This window comes from Pecten maximus, chromosome 6 (assembly GCF_902652985.1).
Source record: "Pecten maximus chromosome 6, xPecMax1.1, whole genome shotgun sequence".
Taxonomy (NCBI): Eukaryota; Metazoa; Mollusca; class Bivalvia; order Pectinida; family Pectinidae; genus Pecten; species Pecten maximus.
In genome coordinates, this window is record NC_047020.1 from 25,519,093 (window position 1) to 25,546,983 (window position 27,891).

A 27,891-nucleotide genomic window follows, 5' to 3' on the forward strand; every position below is an offset into this window, starting at 1 on the left:
TCAACTGAACATTTCAACATTTATTTATCAATATTCATTGATTGTAAGATGGTGAATCTAATGTCAGAAATACTTTGTACAATGGTTAATTTAATTCTTTTGCTCTCACAACTCTGCATGACACTCAATGACCAGTCTAAGCGTATTTTGTCTTTCCAGTGGAAACAAATCACTTTAAGACCAAGATGAATATATGATTAGGGATATGATGACATGGAATTCACAATGTGAACATAATAAATGATATAACTTAAAACACAAATGAGATGCAACTGAATCAAGATGAAACATGATCAAGACAAATCAGATAAATAAAACATCAAAAGTGATAATGATCGCCATCTCAATATCAAACCTGCTTGCATCATAACAAATAAATAATATTTAGCTGAAAACTAATCCCCCTCCCATGCAAAAAAGTAGTCACATCTATTGTTTTTGTTAGTTTTTTCTAATTATCAACATTTTAAAACAGTAAATATTTTCTAGACCTTGAAAAGCAAAACTGCTTTTTTGAATATTTTGTTAATTTTAAGGTGGTCTAGTATTCTTGTACATAATTATTGCTAAATGGAATGTTCAACAATTGAAGTATCATCTCACAATCTACCTTGATACAAATTTGTGATTTCCACCCGTTTGTTTTATGATGCAGTTATTTGGAAATTAAAAAAGAAAAAGTTTTGCAATATTGACCCTAATACTTAAGGACCTCTTTCACAACTGATTTGCCAACTCGATTTAATCATGATGAAGTACAATGTATAGCACAAAAACACACCAACACATTGATTGGCTTATAATATTCAAAAGGTCCCTTGGGCCCCGACTGATGACCATCCTAATGACTGATTTTTTATAGTGGGACAAGGAATTATCTGTAATTTCACCTTTTGATATTTTATTTGCTTCCACCTTCAGATTTTAAACAATTATTCATGGGGAAATATTACATGCAAGAGATGTTTTTTTTTGCAAAACTACAGAAGAACAGTGATTTTAATTTTGGAATAAAGTACAAAATTTAAGTACTTCAATACTTTTATATCATCTGGCCCAATGTACTTTGCACAAAATAGGGAGAAGTTTAAGCCTGATTAGCACTTAGCTGGGATAAAATTAAATTCTCCATGCAAGTTTCTTTATCTGAATGCTTAAGTAGTTCATTGGAATCCTATTTTATACATCAAAATGCCTTTCTTACCGAGGATTTTTCTTTCTTTTTCAAACAAAATAATACATATGATTGCATTTTTTCGTCAAAGAGCATATTTATTTCTTGTCTTTATTATTTAAACTACATTATCCTATGATGACAGGTTGCACTTTTTAACAGACTGAGCAATAAAATGAATTCAAGCAAATACACTGGAGTTCAAAGGAGCCACCAATGAAAATGTGGATTAATGCTATTCCCAAACTTTTTCACCCTTTAAAAGTACATGATTGCTAAAAGAAAACAGGAAAAATGGACCATCACAACTCAACTTGTTTCTAAAATATGTTAATTGTCATATAAAAACCTGTTAGTCATTGTCATGTGGCCATGTCTAAGATCAATGATGGCTGCGAGATTCAGACAGGCTTGTGTAGGAGTGATGCTCATAGCACAATACATATCAGACATCTTTAGTACTGGGGGCTCATCAATTAACAGTCATTCCCATCCTCAATAGTGCTAATTCATTTTCACTTCTCATAAGCAGAAGAAATAATTTTCAAACAGCGGCTAAACAACTTGTCTTTAAAATTTCTAGTACATGATCAAATTTATCTTGTGTATATGGTATAGCTGTTAGCATGAAGAGACCAGTCTATTTCATTTCTCATTTCATTGTAACCTGAGATAGAACTGAACAAGCCTAACAGCACTTCCTCACCAGAACTGTATTCAATAAGCTGTACCATCTGTCGAGAAAGTTGGATAAAAGAGCTGCCCTTATAATTTAAAGAGTTTATGACACTTCCAGTTATGCAAGCTACAACAAAAGCTGTACCAAGCCTAGAAATATCCTCCAAAAATCTCAGTTGGCACGCACTCCAAAAATCTGTTGGCACTCAACACGCCACTTGTAAGGGTCTGTCCCATGAACTCCTGAGGAGTGGCTGCTATTCCGTTGATGCCACTGGACATGGTGCCGACACCCACCTCTGATTTTCTGTGTAGTATCTAATATCATCTTAAAGGAACTCATTTCCTCTTGCCCCGAACTCTTCGTTTAATCTATAAAATTAACACACCTTTTGTTACATTTTAACTGTTGACAGTATTTTGAAAGTTAGTGATGATGATATATATCTTGAATCTCGATCTCAAATACATAACTTTCTGTTCTTTGCCTTTTGTTTCTTATTATATTTTTTCTCTGTAATGAAGTGTTTTCATATTTTCGAAATAAAGTTTAAGTTTAAAGTAACTGAATACCTACACCACTATCTTCCTCTGTGTCAACTGTCTGGATCATCTGACTTAATGACTCTAACTTGCTGGGCGAACTAGAGCCATCAGTCTCTGGACTATCACCGTCTGATGTACCATTTGCTATCATCTTTGCCCTTCTTCTACAATTGACAAATAGCATTTAAAATTTTAATAGGTACATATTGTAGTCTCCAGCTGGCTCTTAAAACCTATGGGAGATTTTATGAGATTAGCAAAATTTCTATGAGATTTGTCTGTATAAAGAGGTACAATTTTGAATTTTTAATGAGATTTTTTTGAAAAACATGGGTAAAAATCCCCAAATCTCTGCCCAAAGTGATCCCTGCTCCAGCATATGCTATATTTTGGGGTAAATTTTCTTACTCAAGGGCAAAACACCACAGTACGGTCTGTGATCTTAGTTTCCTGAGAAACACAAACTGTCCCAGTAGAGACTGAATCACGCACATCTAATCTTCATGCAAGGTCCGTTGGTCTGTTCTCTATTGACTGAGCTATCCAGTGATCCACCATGTATATGTAAGATATATACTCTACATATCTGTAAAGTTCCTGATTCATCAAGTCATTATTGAGAAATAGTAGAAACATCAAATATCAATATTCAACATGGGTATGGCAGCTATCTCGATAGCTAATGTATAGTTCTTCCGTAACAGCAGTTACAGGAAATGTTTGGAATTGAGGACAAAAGTTTTTGACTGAGAGTTAAAGACTGATTGCTGTAACAACCACCTTACGCTAACATTCATTAGGAAGTGGCCAGTAAGTCAGATTAGAACACTTACACATTTTTAGGAACTGCTTTTGAACTAAACTGATCCATTTTCAGCTGTTTAGTTGCTCGGCTGGGTGACACCATATCAGAGTCAGCATCTGACCCTCCCTTTAACTTGCCACGGGTTAACGCTTTTCTGAAATTCAAGAGAAATCATCTTTTAAACGCTTTTCTGAAATTTATATTTAGAAATCATCCAGCAATCCAGTCAATGCATAAGCACATGATCATTTTATTGTGGAAGATTACATCACCAACGGATTGGAAGACAAGTGTCATGCACAATTTGGATATAATTTAAGATCTCAGCTGAGAAATTATCCTTGATTGGTGATATGGACAATCAAGTTATCTCATTCAAAAAAATCAAAATAAAGATTTATACAGATCAACAAAGCTGAAAATATGCAAGTAAATTTGACAGATTTAAACCTCTTAAGGAAAAAACCTATAACATGTTGCTAGCTAGCAGCCCGCAGGAAAGAGAGAACAGAGAAGATTAATTCAGCTGGGCCCCGAAATACCATACATACGTATTGACAACTGAATAAGTATTGTGCTTTGACATCATCAGCAATTCAAGGTAGGAAGTATTTCGATCAGGCATCTTCACAAAATCACTTCGAGTGCAATTCATGTAGTGTTTTAGAACAGATCAATGGCACAGGATTTTGGCTCTGCTTACCAAAATTTCAAATTCTGACCAATATTGAACAGAGAAGGGATAAAATTGCCATATTTAATTGTAAATCTTGCTATGCATTGAAATATTTCAAGAGTCTGCAGTAACATTGTCTTTGATAAGCTAAATATTTACTGCACATGCACAGCAGAAGCATGACAGAATCTTGTGTTATATATATGTTGGGACAGCTAACATCAACTGAGGTCCCCACCGTGAAATTGGTCATAAGAATTCAAAATTCTATTGAACAATATTGCATTTGAACAGGCTGCAGAGAGATTGATAAAGTATATCTCAAGTTAGTGAAAACAAAATAAATGACAGAATATTTATCTTTTTTTTTGACAATTAAGACTGGAGGATGATTATTTTTAAAGGGGATCCAGGTAAACATTTTTGAACCCGGATTCTTGCTACACCCAACCCATGTTTCAGTACTTGGATACTCATAACAGTACAGCCAATTAATGGTTAAATGTTATATGTGACAATTTAAAAGCTAGGCTGTCTTGTCATGTATTTAACTGTTAAATACTGGAGGTGCTGTAGGAACTGTGTTGCTCTTGTGATTGAATTTCATAAAATAAATTGTAAATTTGACAACACAACAGTTAAACAGTAAAAGTTGACTCTTACCCTGCTTTATTTGATGGTGGCCGTCCTCTCTTCACTGGAGGCCTCTCTGTCGAGGTATCGACAGCTTTCCGTTTTCTATTACTATTCCCTGAGCTTTCTGTATCAGATTTTGCAGTCCGTTTTGCACCTCCTTTATTTGTCCCATTCACTATGGAGGATTTATTCACAGATTTGGAATCTACATTTCCCCGCCGTGGAGATTCACTACTACTTCTCCTTGGGGAGGACGCCGGTGAACTAGACGCAGACTCTTGGCTAACTTTCTTTTTCTTAGTCTTTGATTGCTGTGTGTTACCTCTCTTGCTCTCCATCAAAGCCTTAGGCTTAGGAGAATGATCAGAGTCCTGAGAAGAACTGAAATCTTTCACATCCGGAGAACTGTCCGTGATTTTATCACTCTCCCCCGAATCATCTACATGCTTTGGCTTCCTGCCTGGTCGCTTAGCAGGACTGTCCAAAGATTTTGCCCCTCGCCCCCTTCCTTTAGGCTTCACATACACATCCTGGATATTTTTGTCCTTCTTTTTTGGTCCTCTTTTCTTTGGTCCATCAGGAACAGGTTTAAACATAACTTCTTCTTCACCTCCAGAATCATTCTCAGAGTCACTAAAGATAACACAAGGAGTTTAAAACATGTTATACTATGGTAAATTAACAATTGCCTTGAAGATGATTAAGAGTATTTTATTCACTTATTAAACATTACATGTTGATAATAACATAACAAAGATATTACTTTTAAGCGAGAGGGGAAATTAATGCTCAACATTTCCCCTACACATGTTATTTTGGGATGTGTAAGTATTTATGGAACAGGTGCAATAGGCAAAATTCATGGAAATAACTTCCACGTATATAATTTATCTATCCAATTCACGAAATTAAACCCCCACAGAAATAACCATGCTTACAGTATAGTATTACATGAAATGAACAACAGTTATGTTCCTAGTTCTTATGGAACCATAACATAAATGAAACAAATTTAAAATAAGTACTTTAAGTATCCAGTATCGAGAAAAACTTGATCCAGGAAGCAATATAAATGTTCAAACCATCAAGAATATCTTATAAACATTTCAAGTACAGTTTCAAAAGAATTTAAGTGAATTATTCATTACAAAGTATATCCAAAAACAGGTGCCCATTTTAAGCGAGCAGTTTTTGCAGAAGATTTTCAGTTAAAATGACTGACCTCATAGTCTGAACCTGTGTGGAGGAAGCCTTTTTTCTCTTAGGTTCTCTGGGACAAACAGGCAGCCGGTTGACCACAGGGCCAGGACTCTCTACGATGATCTCCTGGGCACTAGGACCCTTGGGACCAGATACCTGAGCTTTCCGCTGCAGCACAATGCAAGCCATAAATCATTAAAATTCTGATCATACCCAGTTTAAATATGAATTTTCAAAGATTTTTCTATTTAAACTTATTTACCCTTCAGTTTAAACATAAAATTATCATTGAAGACTACCGAACTACTCCTGTACATATCAATTAAAAGGAAAAAGATTCCAAATATTATAGATATTAGTGAATACCAAGAGGAGGCGGGGTACAAAGGGGCATTTCTTAATTCCAAAATCCTCCTGCAATTACCTTTCTGTTACGGTCAAGAATATATTTATCAACAAAGGTATGTGCTTAAAACTGCTGTAGTTCCTTCACAAATTCCATATAAAATGGAGACTCATTTAACATTCTAAAAATTTTTGTTTTTTTTGTCACTTACCTTTGGACCATCAATCACAAATTCTTTTGGTAAATAGCTCTTTGTGTTGCTGTAACTCTGAATTTAAGGAACAAATGAAAATGATCAGTTGGATACTACCTTGATTTTGAAAAGAAAACAATTGAAGTACTATTTAAGATTAGTTTCACCTTCAACTTTAATCAGGTTTTGATCAAGGTGCCAAATTGTGTCCAAAGGCATGCAGCTACCATTTTCTCATAGTTATGTATAATCATATATGATTCTGAGTGTCTCACCTTATCTGGCCGAGTGAAGAGCTTGGCAGGTAACACAGGTTCAACAGAGGAATCCTTCAACGTTATGTTCGAGGGCTTACTGTTGAGTATTCCGAGGGCCACATCACATACACTGTACAGTTTCTGCAGCAATCAGGAACATGTTATAAACTTTGTTCAAGGGAATGACAATAGAGTTCATACAGACTCCAAAAAATAAATAACTTCAGCTTCAAAATAATCACACTTAAAAGAAATAGTACTCAGAGGTTCTAGTTTTCTTTATTCTACTATAAATGGGCCTTGAGATGTTCTTTGAAATTTCAGTTTATCTTACCTTTTTTGGCCCCGCAATCAACCCTTACATTTATGAAGAGTATTTCTTTCTACCTAATTTGGGTCTTAAGAAGATTTTTTTTTTTTTTTTTATTTCAGTCATTTTGACCCCTTTTGGCCCTATCCCTCAGTCCTCTGGGGGTTGAGACCATATAATTTACAATTTTGGTTGACCTTTTGCCATGGAAGGTTTCTGCAAAACTTCACTGAAATTGGTTCAGGGGTTTTTGGAGAAGTCAAAAATGTTAATTGTTTCTTTTTAGACACACGATGGATGACGCACAAAGACGACAAAAGGCAGTCACTTGAGACTTTTAGACCTAAAGGCCGTGAGAAACGTCAGGGTCTGAGGTCATGTACTAAGAAAATTAAAATTTGATTTTATAGTCAGACAGCTACATTTGTATCAGATGAAATGTCTTAATCTGGTTATTCCCATTCTATATATATGCAAGAAAACATGTATAACATATTTCTCTGCTGACAACTTTCTAATAGCTGAGTATAGTTCTTTCCCTATTTCTTTCATGCTTGTGGAAGATTATTGATATACTTCTGAATCAGTAAAGCTGCTAGTAATCTTTCCCAAAAAAAAAATCAACTGAAGGACAAATGGGTCTTTTAACAGTTACATGTACAACCAGAGATAAAATCCAAGATGTACACAGTTTTTTTTATTTATACTGTAAGATGTTAATTAGGCCGAGCAAACATCTATTTTATGACCCCTAGTAACATTGAAAATGCAAACAAGACGCCTGCACATCAGTCACGGATCATAATCGTTAGATTCTTTTCAAATAAACAAATAATAATCTTATTTAATACAAGAGGCCCAGGGGCCTTAACGGTCATCTGACTCTAAATTAAAACCCTTATATTATTGTAGTATGCATTCTCTGTAGCAAGTATATAGTGGCACTGTTGGCCATGGTGGCCATCTTGGATATCTGACCGACCCAATCAATAATAACACTTGGTCTGGACCATCTAAGGATCATTTCTGGTAAGTTAGAGCTGAATCCCACCAGTGGAATTTGAGAAGAAGTTTGAAATAGGTGTTGTTCAGGAAAACCATGATTGCGCAATCATGTTACAAAATGGCCGCCATTGCTGCCATGCCAAAGTTTTTACAAGGCCGAAAAAATAGCAACACTTTGTTGGCACTCCTTCCTTAACATCCTCACCAATTTCAAGCTCAATGGCACCAGTGGAACTGGAGAAGAAGTTTAAAATGTGTTTTTTAAGATGGCGGATATGGCGGCCATCTTGCATTTCAGACCAATCTAAAAAATAACAACACTTGGTCGTGATCATCTCAGGAACATTTCAGGCAAGTTTCAGCCCAACAGCACTGGTGGAACTTGAGAAGAAGTTTAAAATGTGTTTTCAAAATGGCGGCTATGGGGGCCATCTTGGATTTCGGACCGACCCGAAAAATAACAACACTTGGTCGGGATCATATCAGGATCATTTCAGGCAAGTTTCAGCTCAATAGCACTGCTGGAACTTGGAAAGAAGTTTAAAATAAGTTTTTCAAGATGGCGGCTATGGCGGCCATCTTGGATTTCGGACGGACCCGAAAAATAACAACACTTGGTCGTGATCATCTCAGGATCATTTCAGGCCAGTTTCAGCTCAATAGCACTGGTGGAACCTGAGAAGAAGTTTAAAATGTTTTTTACAAGATGGCGGCTATGGCGGCCATCTTGGATTTTGGACCGACCCGAAAAATAACAACACTTGGTCGGGATCATATCAGGATCATTTCAGGCAAGTTTCAGCTCAATAGCACTGCTGGAACTTGAGAAGAAGTTTAAAATGTGTTTTTTCAAGATGGCGGCTATGGCGGCCATCTTGGACTTCAGACCGACCCGAAAAATAACAACACTTGGTCGGGATCATCTCAGGATCATTTCTGGCAAGTTTCAGTCCAACAGCCCTGGTGGAACTTGAGAAGAAGTTTAAAATAAGTTTTTCAAGATGGCGGCTATGGCGGCCATCTTGGATTTCGGACGGACCCAAAAAATAACAACACTTGGTCGGGATCATATCAGGATCATTTCAGGCCAGTTTCAGCTCAATAGCACTGGTGGAACCTGAAAAGAAGTTTAAAATGTGTTTTTCAAGATGGCGGCTATGGCGGCCATCTTGGATTTTGGACCGACCCAAAAAATAACAACACTTGGTCGGGATCATCTCAGGATCATTTCAGGCAAGTTTCAGCTCAAAAGCACTGGTGGAACTTGAGAAGAAGTTTAAAATGTGTTGTTCAAGATGGCGGCTATGGTGGCCATCTTGGATTTTGGACCGACCCGAAAAATAACAACACTTGGTCGGGATCATATCAGGATCATTCAGGCAAGTTTCATCTCAATAGCACCAGTGGAACTTTAGAAGAAGTTTAAAATGTGTTTTTCAAGATGGCGGCTATGGCGGCCATCTTGGATTTCGGACCGACCCGAAAAATAACAACACTTGGTCGGGATCATGTCAGGATCATTTCAGGCAAGTTTCAGCTCAATAGCACTGGTGGAACTTGAGAAGAAGTTTAAAATGTGTTTTTCAAGATGGCGGCTATGGCGGCCATCTTGGATTTTGGACTGACCCGAAAAATAACAACACTTGGTCGGGATCATCTCAGGATCATTTCTGGCAAGTTTCAGCCCAACAGCACTGGTGGAACTTGAGAAAAAGTTTAAAATGTGTTTTCAAAATGGCGGCTATGGCGGCCATCTTGGATTTTGGACTGACCCGAAAAATAACAACACTTGGTCGGGATCATCTCAGGATCATTTCTGGCAATTTTCAGCCCAACAGCACTGGTGGAACTTGAGAAGAAGTTTAAAATGTGTTTTCAAAATGGCGGCTATGGCGGCCATCTTGGATTTCGGACTGACCCGAAAAATAACAACACTTGGTCAGGACCATCTCAGGATCATTTCAGGCAAGTTTCAGCTTAATCCCACTGGTGGAACTTGAGAAGAAGATTGAAATGTGAAAAGTTTACGGACGGCGGACGGCGGACGGCGGACGACGCACGGCGCACGGCGCACGGCGGACGACGACGGACGAAGCATGATGGCTATAGGTCATCCTGACCCTTCGGGTCAGATGACCTAAAAATCCTCATGAAAAACGGCAATGTAGTTTGTTACAACTTGCCTTCAATTCCTGTTGATATTCTTGCGTATTCTAGCAACATACAAATAAATATGAAACTGCGAACGGTCGCTGGTTTAGTTACATTAGATATTACCGCCATTTTGGCCGATAAGTGATGATCACGTGACAGCCGAAGTTATCCCGCGGAATGATTGGCTACAAAGCTATTTATAGAATTGTAAACATTTGACTACGGAAACCACGGTTGGTTTTAGGCTTATATGAAATGTTCTTGCATATGAACTCAGGATGAATATATGAGTCTAAGACATGTGGATAGTTTCTCTGTGGATGCATGTAAATTTCAACGACGATCAAACTGAATTTTTTACTTTCGTTTTCAAGGCAGGATTGAGACAGAACTACGTAATCCTACACAAACAAAATTGCATATACTGCCAATACTGGTGAGGGAAATGTTTATATTTATAATCTAAAATAGTCCAGAACACCAAACATTTATATTTCATTTTAAATAATTGCAGTAAACACGAGAACCATCAGTTAAATCGTGTCAATAATTGTTGTCAAAATAGGAACTATATTAGGCTGCGGATGTATATCATTTGTATTACAGAAAAGAGAAGTTGTTTGCCAGAAACAAAAGTGTGACTAACAAAATTTACCCACCATGACTATAACGACAGGTGCCAAAGGCATCCTTACGTTAAAAATAACATATGTTCAAAACACGACCAACCTAGTATACAATTTGTTTTTTTAAACATAGTTCAGCATAACATAGATATAGAACTATGTTAGGAGGGTATGTATCACAATGATACTGGCAAACATAATTATGTATATTCTTATCCATTTCCTATACAGATTCTGCTGTCTCTGAGGTTCCATATGTTTCCATATCAGGGCTCGAAGTGGATATTTTTACCAGGTGGCCTATTTGGCTACCAAGTCATAAAATCTAGGGGCCAATTGGAAAAGTTAGTCGCCTGGCCTAATTATCTTAATATTTTTTTTTTTTTTTTTAATTCTTTAGATCAGTGAAACATCTCTCTGTAACTTTTTCGATTGTGAACGTCATTTTAGCATGGACTGCAACCTCTGGAAGATTAACCAATCAAAAATTTACACAATATTTTTTAGTAGCCATGCAGTTGGATTATAGACCAATAACTGGTCGCCAATAGTGAATCTAAGGCACCATGGCCACTAAAATAGGCGCCACTTTGAGCCCTGCATATCATAATTTTTGACTAGGTCATGAAAAGTTGGGCCAGATTTTGTGGTTTATTCTGGAAGGATGCATTTTCTTCAAATCCACAAAATATATCTATGGTTTTATCATAACATTGAGTTATTATCCAAGTTATACATACCCTGTTCAAGTCAGCATCATCAGGATCTTCTGCATCTTTGGTCTGTTTAATATTTTCTAACATTCGTCTGAAGAAGTTGTAGTTGTAGTCTTCACTCTTGTTTATCAAAGGCTCCATTACAAATGACAAGCACCTTAAGGTATAGAAATTAAATAATCACATCTGTTTGAACCTCTTGAAACTATGCAGTGGATCATTTTGTTTTGAAATACTTAATTCAATACAGTTATGAATGATATAAGACAAGACATTAAGTATTGCTCCATATAGACTTAAGTTTTGGTTTTTATTTTTTCTATATCCATCAATTATTTTCAATCTTTTATTTTCCATCTAACTTAATTTTTTTCCCTACATTATCGTTTAAAATCTAGCACTTACTCTTTGATATTCTTGAGAGCAGTGACATCATCATGCGTAGGAAGATCCGGGTCATGAGCAAGCAGATGTATTACATATGGTATCACATAATCTGGCATGAAGTGAAACATTCGCCCCTTTATAGCGGGAGTCTGTTTCAGGTACTCTCGTCGCTTGCTGACGTTCTGTTGAAAGAATACCTTGACTTGAGCCCGTCGTTCCCGTAGTGGGTCATTGGCTGCCAGACAGAATATGCTCATGTACTCCAAAGGTAACCTCAAACTCAGCAATCCTTTGTGAAGTTTCATCGCAAAGTTTAGACGAACGTGATAACAACTATCCTATAATGAAAGAAAAATTGCAAATTTCAGTACTTATTCAGATCCAATTACAACAGGGTTAGTTAATTCACATAAGTTCCCTGATCGTTCTTCTTGACATGTCTTCACTGTTCCAAGGCAATTCAAAGTCTTGGGTGATGTAGTGTAAAACATTTAAGGGCCATGTCAGTAAAATATATATAGAGAGGATTCCAGAAATAAATTCTATTCATGGTAGTTGCTAGAGAAAATGCAGCTTACATATGGTACTCTTTGAATTAAATCACCTCTATGGGTGGTCACTGTTTGATACAACTGGAGCTGGGTAGATTTGTTTTACTTCAGTAGCCCTAACAAGAGTTTGAACGTATGTCTGCTCATTACAAATTAGAAATGCAGTGAAATAATCATGTCCCCCCACATCAAATTTGGGGACTGGGGATTTTTGGTTAAGAACGAAACCAACTTACATTCATGAGAAATGCCAGGGTTCGGAACTGTTCCTGAGATATAAGCTCCGAGTAACAGCGGTCCTCTGCTAACTTTAGCATACAACATCCGGCCTGTAGTCTCAATCTAGCAAGCTCTGGCTTGTTGACTTTGCCTCGCTCCATCAAGTCGCCCTCATGTTTGATAACAGTGAACAGGAGACGTAGAGTTGATGTCCCAGAGTTGTTTGCATTGCTCTTTATTCCCTGTAACCACCTTACCAAGAGCTTCATAGCTTGGACCTTGGCCATGGTTTCTTCAGTGACATGATGTTCAGAGTACCAGCTCTCTATACTATCTGCTCCTGCTGTCTGATCCTGCATAAGCAGTTCCTTAACAATGAATTTTGAGACAATATTCTTCATCTCAGCTGAGAATTCCTCTGGACAGTAAAGGGCGATGTGACCAAGAGCGACAATAGACGTCAGGTAGTTTGCACTCTCAGGGTTCAAGGATTTCTTCAAGTGCTGCAAAATACACACAACTTTATTCCTTTAACATTTGCATTAATATAATAAAGTAGCTTGCTATTACTGCCTCAATTAAGAAAAATATTGTATCTAAACTGAAATAAGTCCCTTCTCCTAATGAAAAAAGTTAAATATCTAAGTTTGAGGAGGGCTTACTTGTGAACAATTTTTTTAGCTTTTAAATACTTTTTTAAGACTAATGATTCTGCAAAAAATGATGCACGATAAAAACATAAGCAAACCAATATAGATGTGTAACAGTTAGTCAAATATATAAAGAATATCTATTAAATATTGGAATGATTTGTAACAAGAGAACAAACCAGAATGTAAGTGACACAAAAATCAATACCACAAAATTTACCTCAAATATCTGTCCAAATATGAGTTCCTTGTTTTTACACACAATATTGATACAGCGAAGAGCATGCTTGCTCTGTTTGGGATTGCCCAGCTTAGCTGTACTCTGTAGGATGGGCAGCAGACTCCTGTAAAAGCAGATCAGGCACAGACTTTAACGAGTGCATCATTAAGACAGATCCTGGAAAATTAGTCCCAGTCTTATTACTTGCATCGAGAAACATAAGGAAAGTCTCGCTAGTATTTATATATTACTTATATTGCGAAACAGACAGTGTGTCCTGCTAACGTTGATATAGATCTATTTTCCAGCCATGACCTTGAGAGTGGGTTGTGGCCTTCAACAATGGAGAATTATAATAACTCAATTAACTGCTTCAAAAGTTGTCACATTTGACTGCTTGGCAATGTAAAATGTATCTATATAATGCAACAGCTTTTCACCACAGATTGCTATGGGATTACATTAAGGAATTCTAATTCAACAAGGATGTTATTTATACAACAGAATATCAACCAATCTGTACATATTTCTTTAAACTGACTAGTGATACTTACGAGTATATAACTGGCAGATCTGCCTGAAGTTTTTTCCCAGTGTTGATGAAGATCTGTAGTGTCAAATCGGCTGTAATGGAAAATATACAAATGAAGAATTGAACTTTTGCAATTATTGTCTATATTCTGATTAGGTGAATGACATGAACAAAGTTTTGAGTGAAAAGTTTTCTGTACTGGTTAATATTTCTTTATTGTGAAGGTGAGTTTTTGCAAACAAATCAAACTTCATCAGGACCACATAAAGGGTGTCTAGTATGAAACTTACAGACAGCTTCATCTTCATGTTTAAGAAAGGTAAGAAGTTCTTGATACGTCTCCTCGTCTTTGAAGTAATATGGATAAACAGTGGATAATGCCTGGAAAATGAGTAAAACTATATTTATTATCCTAATTACACAAGTGCAATCAATGATTGCGAAAGCTCACCGGCGGTAGCAATCACACTATGCATGTATGTATAAGCATGTCATTTTGAAATTGTACGTCACATAATATTGCTCCTAGACCTCTAATGGATGTATAAACCAAATAAGAAGGGTGTGGACTTACAAGCTTTCCAAAATTTACCCCAAAAATCTTTAAAGTGGGTTCTGGTGCCAAAAAAATTAAGTCCGCTAAATGGTAAAATGCCAAAAAAAATAAAAAAATAAAAATGTTTCTGCACGATTTCGCCAAAGCATCACTCCTGGACCTCTAATGAATGTATAAACCAAATTAGAAGGGTGTGAGGTGCATACTTTTTTACTTACCCCCCCCCCAAAACTTTAAAGTGATTTTTGGTACCCCCAAAACTTTAAAGTGAGTTTTGGTGCCAAAAAAGTTAAGTCCACAAAATGGTAAAATGCAAAAAAGTCACTATTTTTTTCTGCATGATTTTGCTATTACATCACTCCTAGACCTCTAATAAATGTATAAACCATATTAGAAGGGTGTGAAGTGTATACTTGTATACCGCCGACGCCGGGGTACAGCATTAGCTCACGGTTACTAGTAACTGGTGAGCTAATAAAACCTCTTCATTTACATAAAATATTAAGTTCAGAAGCAATAAAATCCAATTTTTATCTTTAATTAGAGGTCTTGTATAATATCAAGTAGAATATATCTTTCTGAAATTCATAAAAAACTTGCCATGATGAGCCGGACTCCTTTTTCAGCTGCATCATCAATTCCTTCAGTAATGATGCCAAGTCCACGCACTGTTTCATCAACATGTTTGACCAACATGTTTATAGAACTGGCATCAATCATGACGGGGGCAACCCTCTCCAACAGCAGTTTGACTGTGTTATAGAACTGGTTCTGCAGGCCTGGGGCTGGGCTCCCTAGTTTCTTCAGCACCTCGCGCTAAAATCATCAGTAGCAACAAAGAATTACTGATTATACAAATTCCTACATACATAAATATTATGGCTATTCCAGTAAAATATCTATCCAAGAAGAGGACTCCATATAGGTGGAACAGGGACCACCATTAGCAGTGATTTAAATCAAGAAATAAAGAACTTCTATGCATTGTGGGTTCACCTCATCCGAGTCCGCTTGTAGTATATACATTTTACTGGTCTACTATCAGCTGAAAATCTACAGTTGGGAAGGAGAGAGGTCAGGTATCTATATTAAAATGATCACTCTGAGGTATAACATTCTATGAAGGGAGGAACATAAAAGCTGGTGATTTTCTAGACATATCAAAATAAATCTTATAAATGGCACTGCTGTCAATGACTGCCTTTTTCAACAAATCTTATTCACAACTTCATCTGATTTTGATTCAAAATAATGTGTATCAAGATGCTTTCCTTAAAAAAACGTAATTTTATATACTAATTTAAGATAATTTCCCCATACCACAAGTTCCTGAGCCCGCTTGCATGTACATTCTTCACCAACCAGCACTTTCAAGTATTGTCTCATCCGCTTGTCCTCCTTCAGCATTTGACATAGCTTTTTCAGGTGATCAGACGACTTAGATGACTCCGGCAGAGAACCTGAGAATACGGTAGGCCAAACCATTAATAATGAACTTTGAATATCTATATTCTACTGGTATTCCAATGATCCAATTCAAATATTCTATCCGATTCATTCTTCTACTCTCTGTGCCATGTTATGTATAAATGTGTACTATACAAAACACAAAATCTGTTATATTTTGCCATGTTATGTATAAATGTGTACTATACAAAACACAAAATCTGTTATATTTGTCATTTCAGACATGATCACATCAGCCTAAATCCAACATATTTAAAAGACTTTACCATCATGTTGGTTTATTAATCTGCATGATCAGCAATCTCAGTGAACACTTACGAGCAAGTGCAGCTATTTTGGGGTTGAAGGATGGAGTACTTCCTTGTGTTTGTTGATCAAAAGAGTCAACCAGCTGATGCACCAGGTTCTTCACACTGACAACAAAATCATATACATTTCAAAATATGAAAAGGAACAGCAACTCTAAGACCCCACAATTTGAGAAACTGCTCTGAGAGTCTGTTGCTCTGATATAGCCAGACTTTAAATTATCATAATTATCATTTATCTGCATCATAATTATTTGCTAACTCAGGGCTGTATACGGAAGCCACTGTGTCATTTGGATTTTTGTTCTATCTTTGGATTTTTGTTCTATCTTGTTACAATGAAATTATTTTGTTTGAATAAGGACTATTACCCGTTATAACAAGAACGTGTTGTAAGATGAAATGCTAGTTCATAGTAACAAAACAAGCAGTCTTTCAAGCAATCATTTATATAAACAACATATTCGTATAATTAAATCCTTGGGTAAAATTCAAAGCAAATCATTGAAATAACAAGACCCTTACCATCAGCCCCACGGAGATCAGCCCCTTGATATGTAGCGTTTTGAATCCCCACCACTTACAAATGCTTCCAGTCAAATTTGGTTAAATTTCGTTAGTAATTGAGAAGAGGTCGGTTTTTGTTTTTTTGTTTTAGAATGTTGACAGACATCACAGTATGTTGAAGCTCAACTTGGTCCTTTGAACCAGGTGAGCTAATATATACTGGTATTAGAGATAACTGTCAAAAGTTCTTTTAATACTATTGAGTATCTTTGTCAATACATGTCAACTCCTAAAGTCAACTGAAAACTTACTTATTCTTGTGTTTCAGCATCTCATTAAATGCCCTGCAAGGAAAATTATAGGTTTAATACTTTAAAATGAATTCATCCGAAACAATACTGAACACATTTAGGGAAATAATGAGTTAACTGTACATGCAATAGATACAGATTTGTATTGAAAATTTAAATAATTTGTACCATAAAGTAAGCACAGCACAGTACTTCATCACACCTTTGACAAAACTTGACTACCAAATATGAACCAAAAGCTCTGCATACAGTAGGGCATGATATCAGATTGCTCAATCCTTTGCATGTAATTAGGTGTCTCTGCAATTCTGTCCCTTCTTAGGAAAGTTTTAACGACACCATAGTCTCTCAATCTTACAAATTCAACCTACTTTACAGCATGGTCATCAAGAGTACAGTACAGCAACAAGAGGCGTCTCATCTTCTCATCAACAGGAGAGTTATAGGGCACCAGACATGTATTAAACACTCTCTCCACCAACAATCTACAAACAAAATGGACATGTCCTACTCTTTCTATTCAATATAGAAATGCCAATTCAAGCTCTTCTGTCCCTGTGGAATTTATACTGGTGTGATCAAGTTCTTTTGCACATCCTTTTGAAAATTATATACTGGTGTGAGAATTAAAATATTGAAAAAAAACATCTAGTTATCACATCAATTTACATTTCATGAAGAAAGCAAGAAACCTTCAGCTATCAAAAGTAACCATCCTCACAAGAGGATGGACATGATATCATAATCATTAGCTCCTATTTCACTTATAAAAGACTTATAACATTTACATACCTGTCCTCGTTGCTGTTCTGGTAATAGGCATGGAACACTTTGTCTTTCACCCAGCACACCTTTTCTTGGTTGGCCTTGTCCACCCTCTCAGAGAATGTGTACTTCTTATACAGCTGACCAAGTCCAAGCAGGGAATCTCGTCGGATTTGGTACTGGAACAAGGAGGTTTGCTTGTTAAGTTAATTTTTGCATGCTTGCTAACTTTCTAGAAATCTCATGGGGAGATTGTTTGCGATTGACATTTTCAACTGGGCAACACACCACTTTGAACACAACGCAAGTAAACCTAATCTAAGGGGAGATGATTTGTTATAGAAAAATTACTTCCCTTCCTCATCATCTTGCTCCCTTAATTAAAAAAAGTTTCATTTCAAGCTTGTTTAATGATTTGTTAAACTCAACATTGGAAGGTTCGAGGAAAAAGGTTCGAGGAAAGAAGCAGTCACTCAGTAACAATTAAACAAGCAATATATATAAAATAACTTTTTGTTATGTTCTGAATATGCTGTCATAAAACTCTTTTAACTCTTACATCTATGTTATCAAAAGTATGTTTTAAACTGGATTTAAAATCAATTATTGCAAATTAACACAATGATACCACAGCTAGAAGAATCTATATCTGTTAACATCAAATAACTTGTCTAAATGATAAATATCTGGAGCATTATATTTCTATCAAGTTTTAACTGTTTTTTCTCCATTTTAAAAACATCAAATTGAAAAGGGTCTGTACTCAGTAGTAGGTGGACCAGGTATCTTGAATGATACTTCATTATAAGATATTAACACCATTTTTCTAAATTTAAATATGACAGTCTAAGGCTTATGAAAGTTTATATTTGAGATCATGCTTTTGTCTCTCAAAAAAGTTGGGAGTTAATTTCGGCCAAAATATGCCACACGTAATTATTAAAACAGAGTACTATTACACAAGTATATGATGATTGAAATGGCGTGAAGCACATATTTACAGATGGCCAGACCTGCATCTTCAATGTATACAATATATAATAGGAACATTTCAATACGTTATCTATCATGTCAAACGCTCAGTTGATAACACTGCTTTTTGGTGTTGTTTTCACTTTCTCTCTCAACATGTAAATGGGTTTAACCAACCATGATCGGCCTCACATTGAATGCTGCAAGACCATAACCACACAAAATGAAGCATATTTAATTTAAATCAACTGTTTATTTATTGGGGTAGTGTGTCACTTGCAGTCATTGAAAGTGCCAAATTTTGCTATGGTTAGTGAGCTGGTCATTAACTGACCCACGCCCTACACATATGCCTATTGTTAGCCGGCAAGCATTATCTGTCATAAGCTAAAGTGAAACTAATTAACGGGACAAATAGGGGCTCCATATGGCATTATCAAGAGAGAGCTCGCAAAATCGGGAGATTACCCTATATTTAATGAATATAATCGGGAGACAGGGTGTGCAAGGAGTCTGAAATCATGGCAAATCCCAAGTAAATTTGAAAAGTTGGCAGGTATATTTTTGCCAGCTTGGCAAAATTGACACAAGGGCCATCATGGAACTTTTGTCTTCATCCATAGTATCTATCATTACCAAAGGATTATCTACAGACTTTTCTGCCCAATCAACCCATATGTGCAACCAAATTAAAAGTTCAAGATGTTTGAAGGTAAGTTATATTAAAGAGATGAGTTAATATTACTCTTGATTGTTTTCTCTCAAGACTTAATTTCAACATTATAAACAGGCAAGATTGTCAGAACAAAACCAGAAAGAAATATGCCTTTGTTAATATCTTCAATAATTTCAGTGCACAAAATTGCAATATTATGATGTTACCTTCTTGTCCAGTGTGCGCTCCCTGATGAATCCTATCAGTTCATCAGTGATACTGTTGAAGTCCTTCTTGGCTAACCCCAGTATGGTGTTGACCACCTCCATCCTCACGGTCTCCTCAGGGTCATGCTGCCGAATCTTGAGTTGCTCCACAATATCTTTGTAAGTCTCCTGGTGGTTCAGTAGAAAGTGTTGAGCATATGCCACACATGTCTGGCGCACATGTATGCTGATGTCATTAAACCTGTTTACAGTAAACATGCAACAATTTGAATATTTACCAGTATGTACCTATTGTGTAAAAATATCATAAATCAAGCGATTTCCATTTATGTAACCCCCTTTTTTTTAAATTCCAACTAAGTTTACTGTATGATGCAAGTGCCTGCTTTTTGGTAAGGACTCAATCAGCCAATCAGCTGGTGTTTCACCTGAACCAAGTCCCTGACGAAAATGTCTTTCTTAGCTTTGTAGCTGTTTTCCTGAGTAATTAACATATGAAATGGGTACTTTCTTTATACAAGAAAAAAGAGTAGGGTCTTGAGATTTGGAAAATCAAAAATACACTCCTCCTGAAAATAGAATGACATAGGATTCCAGGTGTAAAAAGGCGGGAATTCCCTAGCTGTGGGTTCCCTATTGCACTGCAAATGTCAGGCTTACTGTCTTTCAAGTACCTGTGAGTTCTTATATGCCATTAAACATTTATCTGATAGAAAAAAGGATGGGGTCAGTGGTCACTAGTAATAACATGTAGTAAATTATTTAGTTGTGAGAGTCTTTAATTGTGCGAGTCTTTAATCATCGAAACTAACTACTAAGGTTATCCAAACTACATATCTTTATTGATCTATTGGTCTATAAGTTATGAGTCTATAGCTATATGACTTCTTTGATCAGACCTTAATTATACGAAGTAGGCCTTGACCTTGATTAAAATATGTAGTGACAGATTCATTCTGGTTCTATCTACTTAAGAATAATATTTCACCAAAGCTGAAGTCAAAGGTTTACAATATTTTCAAAGTACATAGTTGGAATAAAATTCCTGAAATTATCTGGAGTCTTAATTTCTTTGCAACTAAACATACCTCCCAAGAAAACAATTCCAAAGTGGTCGATTTTGTTCAGCAAGATTTGATCCTTGATCAGAAAACATTTTGGCAAGTAATTTCGTAACTGCTTTTCTTTCTGATTCCTCATTACTCTGAAAAGTAAACACGATTAAATTTCATCACAGTACGATTTTACTAGCCCAACATTATATGAACTAGAAGTGAAATGGTATCACACTGTACTGCCATACTTTCTTGTTTAAAATATTTCCCTGCATGAAATAAAGGTGTTGGTAATAGTTAACAGACATATATCTTAAATTACAAGTTTTAATGCGATTAACTACGTCCTCATTGATAATACTAAGGTTTTTATACATTCAGTTTAATGTCACTGAATTTATTGCAGAGAAGGCAAAGTGATTATACCTTGAGTTTGAATTCCAGCTGTGGTAGAACAGCAAGCAACACACTGGGGGAGATGTGATTCAGCTCATAGATGAGGTCATAGAGTCTATCAGACACCTCGCTCTCAGACATCTTCCCTAGCATCAGGGCATTGTTGAAGAACTGAAAATAGCATTTTTTTTTTATTCTTCAGAACAACTTTGTAGTAAACGCATAATTGTATTCTTGTTTGTTTGTTAGGATAATGTTTATTATTCCATCAAGTCATGATCATCAAGAATATCCTTGTACTAGTAGCTGGTGGTTACTTCAACAATTGAACAATATATAGGAAGACTTATTGCATGTCATCAAGAGCCATTGAGGTAAAATGTCTTACCCCAGAACACAGCCACAACAGTACAAGATGTACCTGATCTCAGGTTTCCTGAGAAAGGAAAAATTACCTTTAAATTCTTCACCCTTATTTTCTAGATGTGAGATCCCTCTAAGTCATAATTATTGTGCATTCTCTACAAATACTTACTGCCTGTATGTATGGCTCAATGGCATTACTGGTCCTGATCAGCAAATCACGTGCCATATTGTATGCAACACGATTTTGGGTCTGAAAAAGATTGAAACAAGATATCGATATATACCAGTTCAGGGCATCCAGTTAACCCAAGATTTTTAGTAATATCAGAAGTTCAATCACTATTTCTCAAAAATTTGAAGGGCCCAAGACAAGAGAGTCAAAAACCTACTCTCAAAGGTCTACTAGATTCCCTGTACACAAACACACAATATGGGAAAGTAAATTTTTTTTTGTAGCAACCACAATTTTCATATTCATTTGAATACAAGTTAAAGATATTAGATATAGAGGACATAACACCTATGGTTGTCATCTTAAATTGACTTTACATTTATAAGTGAAAAATGACAGTCTTAATGTTTTATGAAATTAATTTTAGTCAAAACCTGACCCAGGTCATCATCAACCCCATAGGACAGGAACGGATTTCCAGTAAGATAAACATACCTTATATGGCTCTATGATATTGAGGAGGATGATGTCCAGTAGTTCCTGAGACACAGCATCAGCCTCTGTAATCAGAGGTGTCATCATGTCAAGCACAAAGTTCCTCACTTTGCTGGAATGCTTCTCACTGTAACAGACAATCAACTCACTTTAGTTGCAATACAGAAATGCACTTTAAAATCATAAACCATATTCCATGTGGTAAACATGGTTTAATAATAAACCAGAAAAAAATAACCCTAACAAAACATTCAGCATCCTTTGGGAAGTTTGGATTTAGAAGTGAAACAGCAGTCTAATCAAACTGATTTTAACAGCAGTATCGCAAATTACTCTAGGGAAAAGGTAGGAATTACAAGAAATTTCGCACTTGATAATCGGGCAACTTGTCACCAAAAAGACCCAGACATAATCTACTCGCCATGAATTTGATTTAATATAATTCAGTGTTAAAAATGAAAACGGATTTCAACATTATTAACTTACTTCATAATTGAAAACATCAACTGGAAGAGGTTACAAAATATCTCTTGGTTGTCATCCAATTCAATACAAATATTGAAGGACTTGACCCACGCTAAGTTCTGGAAGATAAAACAGCAACAAATAAAAGTTAACCATGACAGCCAGTTCCATAACTATGCAATTGTTTACATCTTATTTCCAGTGTACTTAACTACAATCATGCCAAGATTACAACTTTGTCCTTGTAAGCTTATAGTACCTTTGTGGTCTGATAAATCTATCTTTCTGATTATTTAAACTTGGCCCCTGATAGAGATGATAATAAAAGAACACATTGAATCACACAAAATTTAAGAGAAATTACCTGTGTCAACTGAGACCATTCCCATCGACATCTCTTAAGCAGTTTGCAGATAATCACAATTTTCTCAAAAATCGGAACGTTTCACTAGGCCAATGAAATTTCTAACCCTGATTATATATCATATAGGTGTACTTTGACAGACGAGGCAAGTACCTGTGATTAACATTTATTGTTTCCCTCAAATTTCAAATTATATTGTTTTAATGCAACTAATTGAAATCACAAGTATTTGCAAGCTTTTCCCCTTTATGTCAGATAATGGTCATTGCGCATTATCTGAAATGCCAACCAAAAGGTTTAAGTCACGGAAATGATGGAACAATTGAAGTGTATAAATTATATAAAAGTTTTAGATAACGTAAAACTGTTACTTTTTTGTTCAACAATTACCTCCAGTAGATAGAAGTATCTCTTAAATGTTGGGGAATCAGGATCTTCTAATCCTCTCAGTTGTTTAATGAAAAACATGAAAATCTCCTGAAAATAACATCAAAACATAGTAAACGGATGTTTTCCACAACGAGTAATAGTTTACTGATTTTGTAAGTTACCATTTTTCATTCAAAAATTGTCGAGTCTTGATTTATAGTGTTGCATTGATTTATGGTAATGTGATTTCTTATTGTTCAAAAAGGTAAATAAAGCAGAGTAACCAGTTTTTTGTGTTGGCCTAAGGATAAAATATATTACAGCTTAAAATACCTTAAGTAGTGAGGAATCCCTAAAAGGAGCCTCTGGAGCAAATATCCTGAAGACATCTGCAATGCAACAAGCAACTAGAAGTCGCACATCCTTGCTCTGATGATCCATGTAGAAGTCTGTTGCTAGACTTATTGCCAATCCAGAATACTCTTCAATGTTGTCATCCTGACCCATGTCCTGGAATGCCCGGGCCAGCAGCTGTACATACAGAACACAGATTTACAACTAATACAATCAACAGATATTGTGTAACTGTTAATAGTGTTATATAGTTCAATTAACAAGAGATCCTAGAGGGATCTTGGCGCCCACCATTGAATGATCTTCATAGGTTCCATGTCAGATTGATCTTTTCTCTACTTTTCCCTTCATTTTACTAATCTGTGCAAATTGAGACATCCCTCCAGTACTTTTCAAACAAGGGAATCCCAGCTATATAAGAAATTTGAGATTTAACGATAATGGCTGTTTGTTTGCCAGGTTGTTTTCAGGACAGACTGGTCCAAAAATGCAATACAAGGGACCAAGGGGAACCTACTTATGAAATTTGAGAAAGATCCATTCAGTACTTTGAGAAATAGAGATAACAAACTTCAATTGTCAAAATCCAATATGGCGGTCTGTCGGCCATATTGTTTTCCAAATGATCTCAAAATGCAATAAGCATAACAAGGCACCAAGGGGAACCTCCATATGAAATTTGAGAAAGATCCATTCAGTACTTTCTCAGAAATAGCGATAACAAACTTCAATTGTCAAAATCCAAGATGGCTGCCTGTCGGCCATGTTATTTTCAGATTGGTCTCAAAATGCAATATGCATAACTAGGCACCAAGGGAAACTTACATATGAAATTTGAGAAAGATCCATTCAGTACTTTGAGAAATAGTGATAACAAACTTCAATTGTCAAAATCCAAGATGGCTGCCTGTTGGCCATGTTGTTTTCAGATTGGTCTCAAAACGCAATATGCATAACTAGGCACCAAGGGAAACTCACATATGAAATTTGAAAAAGATCCATTCAGTACTTTCTCAAATAGTGATAACAAACTTCAATTGTCAAAATCCAAGATGGCTGCCTGTTGGCCATGTTGTTTTCAGATTGGTCTCAAAACGCAATATGCATAACTAGGCACCAAGGGAAACTCACATATGAAATTTGAAAAAGATCCATTCAGTACTTTCTCAAATAGTGATAACAAACTTCAATTGTCAAAATCTAAGGTGGCTGCCTGTCGGCCATGTTGTTTTCTGATTGGTCTCAAAACGCAATATGCATAACTAGGCACCAAGGGAAACCTACCTATGAAATTTTAGAAAGAATCCATTCAGTACTTTCTCAGAAATAGTGATAACAAACTTCAATTGTCAAAATCCAAGATGGCTGCCTGTCAGCCATGTTGTTTTCTGATTGGTCTCAAAACACAATATGCATAACTAGGCACCAAGGGAAACTTACATATGAAATTTGAGAAAGATCCCTTCAACACTTTCTCAGAAATAGTGATAACAAACTTCAATTGTCAAAATCCAAGATGGCTGCCTGTTGGCCATGTTGTTTTCAGATTGGTCTCAAAACGCAATATGCATAACTAGGCACCAAGGGAAACCTACATATAATATTTCAGAAAGATCCATTCAGTACATTCTCAGAAATAGCGATAACAAACTTCAATAGTCAAAATCCAAGATGGCTGCCTGTCGGCCATGTTGTTTTCGGATTGGTCTCAAAACGCAATATGCATAACTAGGCACCAAGGGAAACCTACATGTAATATTTCAGAAAGATCCATTCAGTACTTTCTCAGAAATAGTGATAACAAACTTCAATTGTCAAAATCCAAGATGGCTGCCTGTCGGCCATGTTGTTTTCCGATTGGTCTCAAATCGCAATATGCATAACTAGGCACCAAGGGGAACCTGCATATGAAATTTGAGAAACATCCCTTCAGTACTTTCTCAAAAATAGCGATAACAAACTTCAATTGTCAAAATCCAAGATGGCTGCCTGTCGGCCATGTTGTTATCCGATTGGTCTCAAAACGCAATATGCATAACTAGGCACCATGGGGAACCTTCATATTCAATTTGAGAAAGATCCCTCCAGTACTTGCTCAGAAATAGCGATAACAAACTTCAATTGTCAAAATCCAAGATGGCTGCCTGTCGGCCATGTTGTTTTCCGATTGGTCTCAAAACGCAATATGCATAACTAGGCACCAAGGGGAACCTACATATGAAATTTGAGAAAGATCCCTTCAGTACTTTCCGAGAAATAGCGATAACAAGAATTGTTTACGGACGGAGGGACGGATGGACGACGGACCACGGACGCAGGGCGATTTGAATAGCCCACCATCTGATGATGGTGGGCTAACAAGTCCTTTTTGTGGTGTTTTTTTATATTCCAGGAAATCAAATAGAATGTGTCTGACCTGGACCTTAAACAAGATAACATGAGATTTTGCACAGGCAGCAGGCAAAATTTTACCATTTCAATATGTATATCTACCTTAAGCCTTCGAACCAACTCATCTTTTCCCAATTCATCAGAAAGCTCCTTGCACCCTGCAGGATACACTATCTTGCTACTTCCTTTTGCTACCACACTCATCTTGGCATTTTACCTGCAAAGCAAATTATACAGCACTTCAGTATAGTTCTATAAAATAAACTGAAGCTCAGTGCTTATGTTGTTTAACACATTTTTTCAAGATACAGGTAGATTAAAATTCAATCTCTGTCATACAACACTTATGTACAACAGATTTAAAGAAAGGAACGGAACAAGATGTAGTGGTAGTTTAAGCAATTACAAGTAAAGTAAGAGTAAGATTTGGTTTTATAATGCCAGTGACAATTTCTGGGCTTTGACGTTTCATTTCAAACAAACTTCAACAATAAAATCAATTAAATTTGTTTTCCAATATATATCAAACAAAAATGTTATGGTAAAAGAACTTAATTTTGAAACTGATTCAGGATTAAAAGAGTGATATATCAAATTTCTGAGGCATAAGTTATGGGACAGGCCAACATGTACACCAGATATGTCTGTTAAAATGTTTTGACTATGCATCAGTCCCTATTGCTAATCAATACCAGACCAATATAAGAAGTACATATGGAACAAAATCACAATATTTAGTAGAGATTAAGGAAACTCATAAATGACACAAAGTGGGAGTATGTTTGGTGTACATACTAAACTTTGGTGTTACTTTTAGAATTGTCCAAATAGCAGTGCATACAATATTTATTTATATCAGTTCATAGGAAAATGCAATTCATCTTTTAACCGTTTTAAACAAGAAAACATATGAAATGTAAACGAACTGTAAATATATCCACATATTTTGCTTATTTCAAAACTAGTTCCTAAAGGAAACATAAATAATGAGTTGGGCAGGTCCAAGTTCGAACCATTTTCTGGCGTAGTGTACTAATACCGTGAATAAAAATTGTAAGAAATACTAATAAAATGAAACAAATTAAATTTCATTTAAAGTTGACAGTAACGAAATAGAAGCGTAGCATGTTTGTGCCACAGATTGAGAGTAATATTAGGCACTCGCCTGTATTTGATCAAAGTGTTATGATCGATGACAAAGTTTACGTTTTTTTTATTAAATAAGAAATGTAATCTTTGAAAAAACGGACCCAAATTATCGACTTGATATTACACTAAATAAATGACGCAACGACAAAGCCTTGAATTATAGTTACTTAGCACAAAATAGCGTCTTTTCTTTCCTACGGAATCATTGTTTTTCAGCGGCCATTTTGTTTTGGTCTGCAGCTTTGTCAAAACAGCGGGTCTGTTATGATTTTACAAGGCAGAGCAATACAACATCAAACAACAATAAACACAATCTACCTATGTTATCGTCAACTTGAAGAATCAAATACCTACATGTAAATTATATTATACTTTTTAGACGTCCTTAACCACAGAAAAATGCAAATCCTTCAGCGCAAAGGATATGAAACGGCGCCAAACCATCCACCATTGAGCAGCTCAAATACACGTTAGTAAGCTTGCATTTGATTGGTCAAGAAATTATAGAAACTAAAACTACAAACTAATTACGACGCAATGCCTATTTTGTAAGAGACAGACGTTAACATTTTATCATAAGATAATCTCGAAATATATTCTTTATATTGGAACTACATCAAAAACCTTTCGTAAACTACAACGAAAAGAATTATATTTACAATATCC

General features: G+C 36.0%; 1 protein-coding gene across 1 annotated transcript; it reads right to left on the reverse strand.

The window, feature by feature from the left end:
• On the reverse strand, nt 1–27,706 carry LOC117329358 (sister chromatid cohesion protein PDS5 homolog B-like). Its single transcript, XM_033887281.1, has 29 exons — nt 27,580–27,706; nt 26,179–26,293; nt 23,665–23,862; nt 23,353–23,439; nt 22,620–22,717; nt 22,134–22,260; nt 21,636–21,716; nt 21,131–21,271; nt 20,738–20,853; nt 19,650–19,890; nt 17,823–17,974; nt 17,402–17,515; nt 17,031–17,063; nt 16,223–16,317; nt 15,758–15,897; nt 15,038–15,253; nt 14,172–14,262; nt 13,904–13,973; nt 13,350–13,473; nt 12,497–12,982; nt 11,728–12,047; nt 11,347–11,479; nt 6,530–6,652; nt 6,273–6,329; nt 5,738–5,883; nt 4,543–5,148; nt 3,232–3,357; nt 2,430–2,562; nt 1–2,224 (listed from the first exon to the last, which is right to left on the reverse strand). Exons 2-29 carry the CDS (start codon nt 26,278–26,280, stop codon nt 2,192–2,194), a joined length of 4,389 nt encoding a protein of 1,462 aa, XP_033743172.1. The 5' UTR covers nt 26,281–26,293; nt 27,580–27,706; the 3' UTR covers nt 1–2,191.
• Nucleotides 27,707–27,891: the final 185 nt, after the last annotated feature.